At 39.7% G+C, this 14,524-nt stretch overlaps 1 protein-coding gene across 1 annotated transcript; it reads left to right on the forward strand.

The window, feature by feature from the left end:
- Positions 1 to 8,042: 8,042 nt before the first annotated feature.
- LOC122401458 lies at positions 8,043 to 10,940 on the forward strand. Its single transcript, XM_043403598.1, has 3 exons — positions 8,043 to 8,225; positions 9,805 to 10,065; positions 10,339 to 10,940. Exons 1-3 carry the CDS (start codon positions 8,058 to 8,060, stop codon positions 10,768 to 10,770), a joined length of 861 nt encoding a protein of 286 aa, XP_043259533.1. The 5' UTR covers positions 8,043 to 8,057; the 3' UTR covers positions 10,771 to 10,940.
- The last annotated feature ends 3,584 nt before the right edge of the window (positions 10,941 to 14,524 follow it).

Genomic DNA, 14,524 nt, shown 5'->3' on the forward strand with positions numbered 1-14,524 from the left:
ACGCCGTGGTTTTCTAATTGCGAACGTGCAAGAACAGAAGATACGTACGAGCGTGAATGAACAAGGGGAGTGGAAAATATTTTCCCTCTATATCTTTCTCTTGGAATGTTCCAAGAAAGATCAGTCGTCGCTAAGAACTAGACTGACAAGAATGCGCGCGATGAATAATGCATATTATTGGCCATTAATCACAATGTTCCTTTTATTCTGTTTTAAACGCACCGACCGCGGCAATTTCACAATCGTTTGCATAATCTACTTTTCTTGCGCGTAATGTCGCGTCGTGAGTATTCATCGCCCTCGTGAATATTCATGATGATCCTTCGCGCGAAAGCAACGAAAGCGAACAATCACTGAGAGACGGCGAACCGATACCGTTTTTTACCGTGATTTCCTCTTTCGTGATCCCGCAAGAACGTTTCGGTCGAAACTTCGTTTAATTACTAATGAAATGGCGGATTAATCGTCGGCGGTAATAGAACGTCGATATTTCCAACAACGAATGAAAATATGGAAACTTGGAAGATGGTTGTCATGGATTTGCATGAACTGTCAAATCGAATTATTACTGGTGATTATCACCTGATCAATTGCTTTTAGCAAGTCCCAAATCAGGACTTCTTTCTGGAAAGTTTTCGTTCTGTGCGTGGGAGGTGCACTTAAAACTTTTACATCGAAATCAGACTGTAACAGCAGGTTTCTATAACCAAGAACATTTTCATTATTTACAAGCAGCTTTAATAGAGAAACGATTATTATTAATTGAAAATTGTATTTGGGAACTTGTACCATAATCACTATATTCTTCTGACAAGAATTTCAACGATAGTGAATATGTGAAATCGACATCGAATGAGTTTTTTAATTCAAAATCTTGAAAATTGAATCGAAATGTTAATTGATAGAGGGGAACAAGTTTCCCTGTTTAAGAAAAATTTTAAAAATTCTAAGGCGATCAAGAAACCGAAAATGTAGTCGATAACTGTAGGTACACACGTTAATGTTTATGGTCGAACGAAGGTTGTAACGATATTTTGCATTACGGTAGGGACCCCTGGGGGCGACAAAGACAAAATCGAAAGATAGAGAGGAGAATGAGCTTTCTCTCGCGGTGGTAGACGCTATTGCCTTGGGTATGAGTTTACATTGATGATTTCAGCGTCGTTGAACGCGCGTAGATCTGGCGAAACGCCGAGCCACGCACGATCTTTCAATGGAAAAAAGGGAGAAGACAGGCTGTCGCGCAATCGTTTGGGAAAGAAAGAAGGCAGGAGGACGCGAGAGAGTCGCGATACCATCGACCGCGATTTACGCATATACAATCGGCCTCCGCGAGCGCTTTCTTGCGCACGTGTGCGCACGCGTGTGCGGCCTATCGCCGGCTGAGGATTCAAGATAATGTAATCGACGATGACATTGAACGCCGTAGTAGCCGATCTCGTGCATTCCAGCGCTCCGAGCCCCCTCAACCTCTCTTGCCACGATGCGGTCGTGAAACGTCGTTCCCGATCAACGCTTGCACCGATGCCAACGGTAGACTGTCACCTCTGGATATAAACGATAGATGACGTCAGTATGACATCAGTGATCCATATCGTCGTAATACCGTAAAGCACCTTCGGACGCGTATACGCGAAAGTACTGCAGAGTCGATCATGGGATACTTTCCACGACGACAAACTGTGACGATGGTGCAACCGGGAGAAACAACAGAAATGAATAAATACAACTACGATGACGACCAACTGGATAAAGAGCAGAAGAAATTGATGCATCCTTTAATAATATGAAACTGTGACGATGGTGTATTGGGTATAAAGAACAACAGAAATGAATGAATAAGATAACTTCGATGACGGCCAACTGGATAGAAAGCAGAAGAAATCGATGTATAGCTTGAGTAGTGCAAGATTGCGACCAAGTTATAAACAACAGAAATGAATAAATATGAGAACAATGACGACCACCGGGGATGGAGAAGAGAAGAAATCGATGCATACCTTGAATAGAGCGAGAGTGTGACGATGGTGTAACAGGTAGGAACAACAATAGGCGACAGGAACGAATAAGTACGAGAACAACGATGACGACGAACGGGGGACCAGCGGGAAGAAAAAGGTGGAAGAGGAGGAACGGTGCAAAGAAGGAGCAAAAGGAAGTTGGGAGCGTCAGAATTGGCGGGTGGAAGGTAAAGGATGGAGGTTAACGTGCAACCCTGGCGAGTTAAAATCCTTCGGCGTAGCGGCTGTTTATGGGTGGGGTCGTCCACTGACAGGGAATATCCGACGCGCTAGTCTCGCCAGACAAAATGCAAATCTTCGTGCGCCCCGGTAATCTGTCTGACGCATCCGTAACGTCGGGTTTCATTGGCGGAGGACATCGTTCGGGATCGACGTTAACCTGGTTTTCCAATCTCGTATAGAAAATAGACGTCGTTTGGAAAAAAGTGCAACGAGACCGGGAGTTTTGCTATTTTGAACGGTTGATTCGATAGGAAGTCGTCGAGGAATCCGCGTTAGTGGATTCATGCTCGACGGAAGAGATGGTGTAGCGATAATAAAGGTTAATGGATATACGTTATCGTATCGTTTTGCGATTCGATGCGAGGAGAAAGCTCGACGCCTCTGCAGACTATTCCCCGACGACCCTCCGCGTGCGTCTCGTATTAAATGTTGCGTGCTGTGCATAACCTGCCTCTTCCTATGGTGCCCACCGGTGTATTCGCACATAGTACGCTATATTCTTGTCGTAGGTGCGGATGAGGATGGTACACCTTCGGTGTACAAACACGATTTGTGCATACGCACATGTGCGCGCGTACAACGCGTATGTGGAAAGAGACTGAGAGGGAAGGTGCCAGGAGGAGATGCAGAAACGCGTCCTACTTACCATTTTCAATGACGTCGCACTAATGAGACCGTGTTCCTAAAGTACAACGCTCGCGATAGCCAATGTTTCGATGATCAGTGAGGCATTTACCCCCAAAACTGAAGAAAACCCATTTTATAAAAATACTCTTGTGAACCAAAAATTCTTTCGTTGATAGTTGAACATATAAGGCCATGGTTCAGTACAATTTTTTTACCATGTATCAAATCACCTATTAAATACAAAAGTTTCTCACAACTCGTCGATATTCGTTAGGCTAGGTCGAAAGCGAGAACAAGGTTAGATTTGTCACGCAGAAGGCACTCTAACGCGGACGAGCCTTGAAATCTTGCTAGATTAATAAAGTCGGTTGTACGGTTACGAAAACACTCTGGACGTAGTTTTTCCAATATTTGCTCAACAATGTTCAAACGTTCTATTGCATAACTCACACTTCATATACCGAAGATTGTGAATAATTCGCTTCTGAAGTAAGAAACTAATGCGCACCTACTTCAGTAATTTCACGCTTAATAGTGGCTACAATTATAGTTTCACAGTGTTCGAGTTGTACGAGACAGTTACACCCATATTTTTTCAACGGATTGGAATTCTTAGAATGAAAATACCTTTTCCTTAAGAAACGAGTGGTACAAAAGTTACAGCGAACACGCCTCATTTTCTTAGAACAAAACATTCCTGTTGTCGTTACGTTTTGTTATTGTTTCCCGCGTATTGCGACTCTTGGGTGAATCCTGCATGCTCGGAGCACGCATCGTTCGGCGTCCCGTTGCGTTAATTCATAATTTCATGCACGAAATACGCATCGATTGCCAGTATCTGCCAATTTGCCGGGCACATTCGTGTCTGGCAATGATATTGCGCTCTTTCTTTCGGGATAATGTCTTCGCCGGGACAGTACTCTCTCTTTTCTCCCTTGTTCGGTCGAAAGAGGCGAAGGTGGAGGCTAATCACCACGCAATCACCGCTCCCGGTGCGGCCAACTCCGACCCGTTCTCAGAAAGCAGCAACCGCCTTTTGCCGCCTCGGGGCATTCACCACCGAGGTACTGGCATAGCAAAACCAACAATCTTCGTCCTTTTCACCGCGGAAAAAAAGGCCTCTACCCTCCACCCTCTTCTCCGCCCCTTTTCTCCAAATCACCGGAGGGCCGACCGATCGGCCGACTACCGGCATACAGGAAATCCATCGCGAGAATGGCGGCAATTCCACTTTGAGAACCGATCAGGAGATGTCGAACGTACGTATTAAACATCGGAGTAAGCAATCTTCCGAACACGACATTGCCCGGAATGCGGATCATTGGGATGCTCTCCAGATACCACCGTTATTATAACCCGCGAAGGTTGCGATCTAAAATTCCGTAACGATTTTCAACCATCGGATCGTTTCTTCTCGATTTAGCGACCCCGGCGAGATAACGCAGAAACCGTATCTATGAAACGCGAGTAATTTGCATCGTACGATAAATTTTGCTCTTATCGGAAATAGGTGGAATAAAAATGGAACATACAGTTCAGATACTTTTTAAACTATACTTTGTCTTTACTTGAAACACTTGGAAACTGACAGAATGAAGAAAGGTCAGTGACGAAAATCGGTCCTACTCATTGTCTAAGTAAGCCAAAGAAAAATGAAATGCAACACTCGCGTCGATGGTTTTTGTAAACGAAAGAAAACGTTCTCTTTTTGAAAAAGACGACCAGCTGTTGTGGTCCAATATCGCGGAAATGGAAAACACCGGGTAGCCAGGAGTGCACCGGAATGACTGGCGATGCAAATTGTTACAGTTGGGAGCGATGGTCGTTAGAAGTATACACAATATGGGGTGCACCTTTAACGGCGGCTGCGTACACCCACGCGGTATGTATATCTCGCGATACGAGTTGCCTGGAACCCAGCGTCGGAGAGCAATTCCGGGAGAAGAAGAGGAGGCGTGAGTTTACGATAAGATACATACGTGCGACGGCTCCCTCCAGTCTCTGTGCAACGGGCTAATCGAATCGTGACTTATTGTTAGGCTAAGTCCATATTTAAATACGCGAGAGAGATACGTTCGTTAGAACTTTCCGGTTAACGTCTGAATACTGGCTTAATTCAGCACGGAGGATCGAGACCGGGAACAATTTTCAATGCCCCCGTACAATTGACAGCACCGAACCCTGTCTGTTCTCATTGTGAGCGGATTAGTTATTGTCAAAGCCGTTCGCATCGAACGTCTTGAAAGTTGGCTAGGCCGTGCAGTTAATTTTGGATTGGCAACGCGTGCTTTCGCTGTCGGGTTTCTAAGTGAAATATCGACGTTAATACAATATATACCATTGAATCCGGAATCGATTTTTTCTCCTGCCCACCTGTAATACGTTACGAGATTTAGCGGCGTAAATAAAGTCAGTTTGTATCCGTATGTACGATTCTCTTTGACCCTCCATGTTTCGTCACTGTTTCGATCTTGTTTTTATAAAACTTTTAATTTGACGCATTTACGTAGAACACCCGCGGTTTTAGGAACGAAACATGATACTTTTATTGTGGAAAGCTTACATTTTAAAAAGAAATACTCAAATTTTGCATTTTATATATAGGAGATTTGTATTGTTGATACGGGACAACGAACGACACATTATTTTGTCGATATTATTAGATTAAAATAAATTATTCAAGCTTCCTTAGCTAAGCTCCCGATAGAACATTGCTAAGACGGAATTGGAATCCAAAATTCTCCAATATCGTTTCGAGAAACGAAGTTTGCAAATATGAAACATTGCAGACCTCTTTCAACCGATTATTTTTATCTCGATAACGTTAAATCTTTTCTTATCTCACAAATTCTATAATAAGCTCGATCTCAGAACCAAAAATATTTCAGAAACTAACAAAGTTTCGGAAGATTGGAAATGCATTCATTTAACTAATATTTAAGAACGTTATTCCCAGGATCATGAAACTGCCAAAAGGATTAAAAACCATTGTAATAGAGAGTTCGTAGCGCGATAAAATAAAAGGAGCCGTTAATCGGAACTGAGAAACATTCCTTGACACGGTTTCCAATCGATCTTTCGATTTCATCGGAAAAGTTTGAGCGTGGATGTGAGGTGCGCATCATCGCACGACACACGTGCGCTCTTACTGTCCGCTGCGCTAAGACGTATGTTCGTTCACGCGTGACTGACGTGCGAATTGCATGAACGATCGTATCGAATCGCCGTGACAGCTCGCGCCTGAACACTCGTACCGACGCTTCGGATGGATGTACACGCACGCACGGGCAATTAACGCGCTTTAATTACCCCCGCGGTGGTCCCGGACCTCTTTATCGATACGCTTGATAGCTTCGACGATCACAAATTCGCGAATCGCCTAAGTCTCGTCGTTAGTCAGTCCGAGAATTCGTGATCGAATTTCGCCCAACCGTTCAACTGAAAATAATTTGAAACTGCTTTTTCTCGTACAAAAATAATATAGTAGAGAAAATAGTAATGGGTATTATTCTACTCATTATTATTATTTTCGAGAATTCTTCGCACATTTGATATTAGTTTGTTATCTATTCTTGACCGAATCTGCTACAACGCATCTTGAAATAATTATTTGTAATTTTAAGTTTATTTATTTATTTCAAGTTATTTCACTTCAAAGTATGGAAAATAATAGAAATTAGCAAAAGAAGTGATGTGTATCTTTTGTTTCAATTTTTATCAATTTAAATGATTTTGTCGTCGTACACGCCGGATACAAGTAAACCTCAATGTACACTTTCGAACGCCATAAACGTCACTGGAAATACTACAAAATAAAAAGTACACCATCGATGTGTATCGAATGTTAAGTTTATGCGAATAACCCGGAACACCTCGGGGGCGTGACTGTTAAAGTATAAAAAATACGATCGTCCCGATGAATCATTCGTACTTCGCACCTCGTGCGTTATTGAAATTTCGGGCCGAAAGTAATTTGCGTTTGATAATACGGCGAGTAAATCAATTTTAATGGGCGTTTTCGTTTACGTTTACACGAAATTGAACAATAATGAAGCTCGCGTGATATTTATTAACCTGGCGGGGGTCTGGCCTCGTAAAAAGTTCGAGAGATCTATACGCCTTCGGGGTGAGTTCGCGAAATACGGAATTGCGAAGGAAGTCGTAAGCCGGGACATTTAATTGCGCAATAAATCCTGATTCTCCGATTTGCAACCCATTTCCTACTGCGGGGGCGACGATTGGTCGCTGTTAAATTGGCGCGTAGGTGCGACGTAGGTACCTACGTATCTATGTAGGTACGCCGACTGTGAAAGTCGGAAGAGTTCCTTCTCTTTCCCTTTCGACGATCTCTCTATCGTCTCTATATTCGTTGATCTGACATTTTTCAACGACGAACATTCGTAAAAGTGAGATGCGTATCTCAAACTGACAATTAAATGATTTCATCGGTCGAGTATTAGCCGTGACGTGTTGTGGGGCAAGTTGTAAGTAAGACGACGCGTTACTTGAATTCGAATCAACGTTAACTCGTTCAATTGTTTCTCGATCTTCTACTTGGGCGATTAAAACTCGGGCGTGTCGAGATAATATTAACACACTTGAGACCAGAATTGAATTTTAGTTGCATAGGATTTCTTTAAAACGCGTGTAAGCGAACCTCGATTAGTTGTTCGATGTTTCTAACTTTCATATTAGAAGTTTAGAAAAATATCAAGAATCAGTTTTGTTATTTCGCAATAGAATGTTTAGAATTATTTACTTAATATACTTGCAAATTTGAAGGACTAATACATCGATTTAAAAAAAATACTACACGAATTTAATCCAATAAACATGACCGACTGTCATATGCTATTTTGAGCTGTGTGTAAAAATTTATCTTTGCACGCGAGTAACGTTATAAAATTTTCATGTAAAATGAATTTTCTCGATTTCAGCGTCAGAAAGTTTCGATTATCATGCTTAATAGTTAACATTTTGCACCCTATCTACAAATTTGATCCCAAAAAATGAATTGGCCTACATGGAAGGTATTCTTCTGACATGTGTTGTTTCCATTGTATTGCAGATTCGGTGGCACAGACGATTACCTTCACGAGCCTCGCATTTTTCCTGAGTTCGGGCCTGAATACGGTTTCAGGTGTACCTGCGTACGGCCTCCGTACAGGGGTATCGAACACGAATAATATGGATCGGTGGTTGGCGCCGTGTGGCAATCCGGTGGCGATGCAGTTCAAGAAGATGCCCCAGCGACACAGCGTGCACAAGACGCTGAAGAGGGTGCGAACGCAGCTCAGAGTCGCTCAGAATCACTTCAGGTTGCATCTCAATGATGTGCACGAGATATATTCGAAGGTAAATTGCAATTCCCGACCTGACCGCGATTCGTAATTAATCACTGAACCGAGCTAGGGTATACGAGAGTGGGCGTCTCTTTCAGGTAGAATCGCACGTGCGCACAACAGAGTATTACTAGTGCTAAAGTCCTACTTTCTGTTCTGCCTGTAATTTGCATTCGTTACGATCTGCCACGCATAAGCGTAATTGCATTTTTATGAACAGGCACGCTCGTTTATTTTCTGCGTTACTTCCGAGCTTTGTTAGCTGAAATCGAATTGGTTTCATCGAACCATTTATGATCGAGTAGATTGGCCTTTTTTTCGATTATACTCCTCAAATAACTAATGTGATATTATTACGATGCCCATTCACTCGTGATAAAACCTAATATTATAATAATTATTTTCTTCGGTCCTCTGATGGAATGTAGAAAAATCAATATATCAGTACCAAAGTTATTCGATTGATTTTACGTTTGCAGGAACTCTTTGACAAGAATTAGAAGTAGACTCGGAAATTTTTATCGAATATAGTAGATATTTCAGAAATCGATCATTAGCCTTGCATTCGTATCGGTATGTCAACCATTAATGCAAATAAAAATTTGCATAATATTTTTCACCGTATATTCATGAGAGGGCTATTAATGGATTAGGATTATCGATGCTTTCTGATTGAAAATGAGTCTAAACACGGCCTCGCTAGAATTATTTTTAATTTCACGTGCTTGAAAGTTTCTTTGGAAGCGATTACAATATCGTATAATTGAACATAGGTTGGATTAAACCTTGTTTAGACTTGCTCTCGTTGGGAAAATCACACGTCATCGACGATACTCTCGTGAGGACTCATCGACCGAGAGAAAAATGTCTATTTTAATTCCTGTATGACATTCGACCCTGTCTGCTTATCTTATCGCTTTCGATTGTGACTATCGGCCACTCGAGTCGATGAAGCTAAAGAAATATAAACAAGTTAAAGAGAGGAGGATTAGTAGAAGAAAATGCAGGTGTTTACTGCAACATAGAACGACACAGTTTATTTCTAATCTTTTTTATGATTCGAAACCCTCGAAACCTAAGCAAATAGTAATTTACATCAATTTTTTATACCCTGCCTCTTCATTTTTGCATAAATATATTCATCCTAAATTGTACTTTGAGACTCACTAAAAATATAAAGAATTTAAGATTAAATTAACGAAGATCCTGCGAACAACTCAAACAAATAAAATGAAGAACCATTTAACTATTTCCAAGGACTGCTACTTTTGCTTTCTGCGATTATCTTTAGATTGTAAAATATAAGGAGAGTTTTCAGAACCATTAGAAGAAAGTGATTTAGAGTATCGAGTGTTTCGAGACTAAAGATTAGGTTACGTCCCAAATTTGTTGTCCAAAACGAAACTGTAAAAAAACCTATGACGTCGAGACGAGATTCAGCATCCTCGGGGCTGAAACTAAAACCTATAGTTTCCACGAAGAGTGACGCAATTTGTACTTGTCTGGTTTCGAAGAAATCGTGTACACGAGTTGTAGCGCGGAACACGTTGAAAAATATTTAGACAAAGCAATATCTCGACTTTCATTTGCAGGTGTACAAAGTGCTGAAGGGGCAGTACAGAATGCCCTGGCTCCCGGAGAAGGAATTCGACTGGTATTTCAGGGAGGTTTGGTGTCTCGAAAAGGGGAAGAAAGCTGATCGTGCGCTTCCACATCTTCACGATTCGCTTCAAAGGTTTGCCATCACGTTCCACCATCTCAGAGCTTTCCGTCTCAAGTCCAACATCAACGTCGATCTCACGATGGGCAGGAGAAACGAGATCATCAAGCAAATGCACAATGAGATCCTCAGGGTGCGGACCATTTATTTTATGTCACTTCATAAATTACGATTTTATTACATTACGAATTTGAAAAGTGTCGTTCGACGCAAGATTCTAGTACGATTAAACCATTTGTATATAGCAATTTTCCAGATCATTATATAATTGAAACATTAAGTTTTCAGTACTTTTTAAAATATTATGTACTTAAGCCTCGTTTAATTTAAAATTGAACGATTTATATTATTATAAACTGGTAATATCACGTTGACAGACATTTTAATTTCGAACGTTTCGTTGCAGGTGTTGTGCGAAGTGGAGACTGCTATCTTAATCTTAGGTCTGCAAATACCAACGGCGCATACCGCCAAAATTGTCACGGAGAGTTCGAACTGGGCAAAGGAGGGCGACCTGACGCTGATGTTGATTCAGGATTGGGGGGTAATCAGATTGTATCAAACGTTTCTAAACGCCTGGACCAAAGCGTTTCGTAACGCGACTACGCCAGGACCAGGAACCTGCGACTCCGACAGACAGAATCCGGGAACAAAGATTATTAACAAAGGATCCGGGCCAAAGGGTAAAAGGATATCAAAGAGTAAGAAGCAAACCAGGCCAGTTCGGAAGCATCCCTTGGGTGCTGGTCAGAATAGTTCCTTGCCTCAGGGGCCGAAAAAGGGTCCTCCGAGAAACAGACTGTTTAGAAAGAAACAAAAGAAGCTCGCGGAAGTGTGATGAGATTAATCTCGCCGAGGGTTTCCCTCGACTTTTACGCAATCTCTCGATTATCTGAAGAAAAAGAGGCTTAACAGGCAGCCTTAACGTTATTTTAAAGAATCAGCTTTATTTCTTCGTGGACCTGAACTCTCTGTTGTTGTGATTAGAGCATTATTTTCAAGCGTTAATTTAAAAGAACAATCTAATACACGTATCAACGTATTAGTTCCTTCGGACCAGCGGTTCCTAACCTTTTATTTACCATGGACTGCCTTTAAATAATTTCTTCTCGTCGCTTAATTTAAATAACGTGCATCGATTATTCCTTCGCATTTGGAAGATTTATCGTAAACGACAAATATCATGTTAAGGACCGCTGCTTTAGACACTTTGAGAGTTTTCTTCGTTTCAGAATGTCGTTTTCTTTGTGACTTAATTAAGTTCTTGGCATTGGAATCGTCCCATAAGTTATTTGCCTGTCGAGCTTCTTTTAGAAAAAGGTTTTTTACATCTTTCACGTTGTCGATGACAAATGTTTTTTTTTTTTATTTTATTTTATTTATCGTTACGATCATTCGTAGATGCTTATTACTTTGAAATCTTGCCAGTTTGTTCCAATGTGGTAGCATTAAGAGTGTTGCGATAGAATTAGACGAGAACGACAATCGTATTAAGGAGTTAACGTTTTTATTATTATTTTTTTTTTTTCGGACATCTGGTACCGCGGAGAGTTAAAGCGTCGTTGAGAATCAAATTGTATACTAGATACCAGTATTAAGAAATGTATTTCAGAACAGTATTATATCTAATAATATACTTAATAACAAGAATAGCGAATAACACTGATACAAAAAAAAAAAGTTCGATTCGTACGGCGCAATTTTAATCGATTTGTTTCACGAGGCGATTAAACAATTAACGAATCATTGTCGCGGACGAATCCACTTTAAACTGTTAGCCATATTGTACATGCAAGAAGAAACGATAGTATAAAATTAGCACACTTAGAACGTAATCGATGCGTGTCAAATGCGATAAGAGTTTCATAGCAAATTGTCGGAACAGAATGATACGTACATATGTAGCTGCGGAAAAGTTTGTTCGGTGGACAGGGTCGAAACTTTGTGTCAAACTTTTCTTTCATTTTTTTTTTTACAACAAAGTAATGTGCAGGTATAAATGTTGTTTCTCTTGTGACTCTTCGCATTGCACGCGATCCCCCGCGTACGTCGATGCGATGATTCGAATTATACTGATCGATCGTGGCTCATTGTAAATACGTACACCCAAGGCGAAGCTCGACAACGGTATCGAGATTTCGAAACACGAAAGTATTGACGATACGACGCAAGAGTCATCGATTTAATCGCCGAACAAGACGGTTCGTCAAACTTATTTATTGTAGCTTTAACATAAGCAGGCGAAAGCTTAATGTTTTTTAGCTGTGATATCTCCAGCGTACGCGTACGTACAGAGTTCCTACGTTTTATACATAGGCGCATTACTTATTGTAAGTGACGTGCGTTCACGCGTACGGATACGTATTTAGATGTAATCGCATCTTCTCTTTATTTTTTTTTTTTATAATTTTTAATTTCATATAATTTTTTTTTTCTCTCTTTCGCCAGTCCGTAGAATCTCGTCTTGTCGCGAACATGACACTTTTATCATTCAATATTTTGCTTCTTAATTGCTTTCGTAATGCTTCGAACACGAAAGACCAGCGGTATTACAAGATGGCGCGGTTTATAGTTTTTTCCCTTATTTTTTTAGTCCCATTCGAATATTTGGACCAGACGACGAAACGCGTCTCTTATTTTTTTAGTTACGAATGTATCGAGGGACCATTTAAGAGTTATAAGAATTATTTTGTATACGCGTTTAACTCGCTTGCGCGTGTGATCGTCGTGAAACGACACAGCATTCTTCTTCCTGAATGAAAATATGTTTGCATTAAAGACAATCGAAGTTTTATATTGTACCGGTACTTAATAATATGTACTTGTATTTTAATGTTAGATATTTTTCTACTTGGTATTTACACGCGGCGTGATAACCGAACGTTTTATACACGCGCATTTAGATAGTAAGGATTCCCACTTGCATTTTATCAAGTATACGTAGTAGTTATATTTATTGTGACGTACACGTAGGCGTACATAATGTTACGATTTATTTATTATATCACGTTACCATCGCATATATTATTTATTGTCATTTCTGTACTTGTATAATCGTCTCGAATAAATTCGATGTTTTTTGTATTGAACAGCGTCGTTCGATATTCGTGCCTCGTATTTCGTCCAACAACAACGCTCCCGCCGGTTACAACAATAACTGCAAACTTTCGGTTTGCATACAATAACGGAATTTAATCAATCGTATCAGGATTTTATAAAACGTACGAGCGTACGATTTTAGTCAGCTGACGTTCGTTATCGATGATGTCTGGCGAAAAGTGTATAGGTATGCAGCAAGATAATACCGTATCAAGTTCATTAAACTTGCGAAAGTGACAGGTAATGCGAAATGAAAAAAAATGCAGGCCGATTCGACGGAGGAAAATTGCATTTTAACGGACGTCAGTCGCGCGTATATTGTCGTAATTATCGGCAATTATGTAATCGAACAACGATGCACCGAATTAAAAATTTACCCGGATGATTTTATATTTATAGAATTGTTAGTTATTATTATTTTTGCAAATGATTGTAACTTTGGTTACAAGGAATATTTATCAGTTATTAAACGAACGAGTACTTATCGTTTATTAATCAACGCGTTTCGATTTGTTTTGATTGCTCGTGTGTTTATTTAATTATTCATTTTTTTTTACTCGAAAGATTTCATGTACAACCGGCTCCAGTATCAGGAGTCCACGAGGGGGTGAAAAGTTGTAGTCGATACTCATTACTCTTTACACTACCATGTAAATATTTTACACGTTGTTGTGTATGTATTATTTTTATCGCGATCGATACTCGTTTCATTTAAAGGATTAATGCAAGAGCACTGCGTGATTTCTACGTCTTCTACTGACATTTTGAATATTAAAAATTCTGCTTTTACGATGAAAAATAATACCGAAAATACAGGAAAAATGGTAAGAAGTTATTTTTAATTTTTCGATAATTTACAATTTAAATAAATATTTATTCATGTAATACGGTATTTAAAAAGTTGCTGTTTTATTCACATGGATGTTCTAAATGTAATTGTTTTAAATGTACGTGTTTGTGCGAATAAACTTTTAATTTGAGATATTGAAAATCGATTGGGGAGATTATGCGATTAAAAACGCACAATAAATATGATACCTAAATTCAAAGATAACATGAATAGACATATGCGCATTTAAGATTATGTTGCTAGTCTCATGTGGATCCTTTTAGTTTTTCTCGAACTCGTATCAACTACTATTCGTAATATTTAATAACGTTAACATTACAAAATTGTCTTACTTAAGAATTTCATGTGATTGTATTCAATGAAATATTTTGAAGACTATCAAAAACTATGAAAAAGTATGATAACGTGATATTTCAAGAAGCTTCGTTCTTGAATAATATAAAAACACAGTGAGTATTATTTAAAAGTGTCACGATATTAATCTCGATATTGTAAGAATTATATACATTTTGTTGAATTGTGTTATTGCGAGGAGTTTACAAAAAATATGTGCCAGACAAAGAGTTAAAATGCTTTTATTACTTTAAACGCAAAGATTAAAAAAGATATAAATATAATGTTGATATAATGTTTATTGAAAGGA

The sequence above is a fragment of the Colletes gigas genome, unplaced genomic scaffold, assembly GCF_013123115.1.
Source record: "Colletes gigas isolate AHSC1104 unplaced genomic scaffold, ASM1312311v1 Colletes_gigas_Sc00002, whole genome shotgun sequence".
Taxonomy (NCBI): domain Eukaryota; kingdom Metazoa; phylum Arthropoda; class Insecta; order Hymenoptera; family Colletidae; genus Colletes; species Colletes gigas.

Bases quoted from the DNA above. Each gene is read 5' to 3' on its own strand.
- LOC122401458 (XM_043403598.1), top strand. From the start codon at position 8,058: ATGGATCGGTGGTTGGCGCCGTGTGGCAATCCGGTGGCGATGCAGTTC. The intron at 8,226-9,804 runs GTAAATTGCAAT...TTTCATTTGCAG, and splicing joins TGCACGAGATATATTCGAAG to GTGTACAAAGTGCTGAAGGG. The intron at 10,066-10,338 runs GTGCGGACCATT...GTTTCGTTGCAG, and splicing joins TGCACAATGAGATCCTCAGG to GTGTTGTGCGAAGTGGAGAC.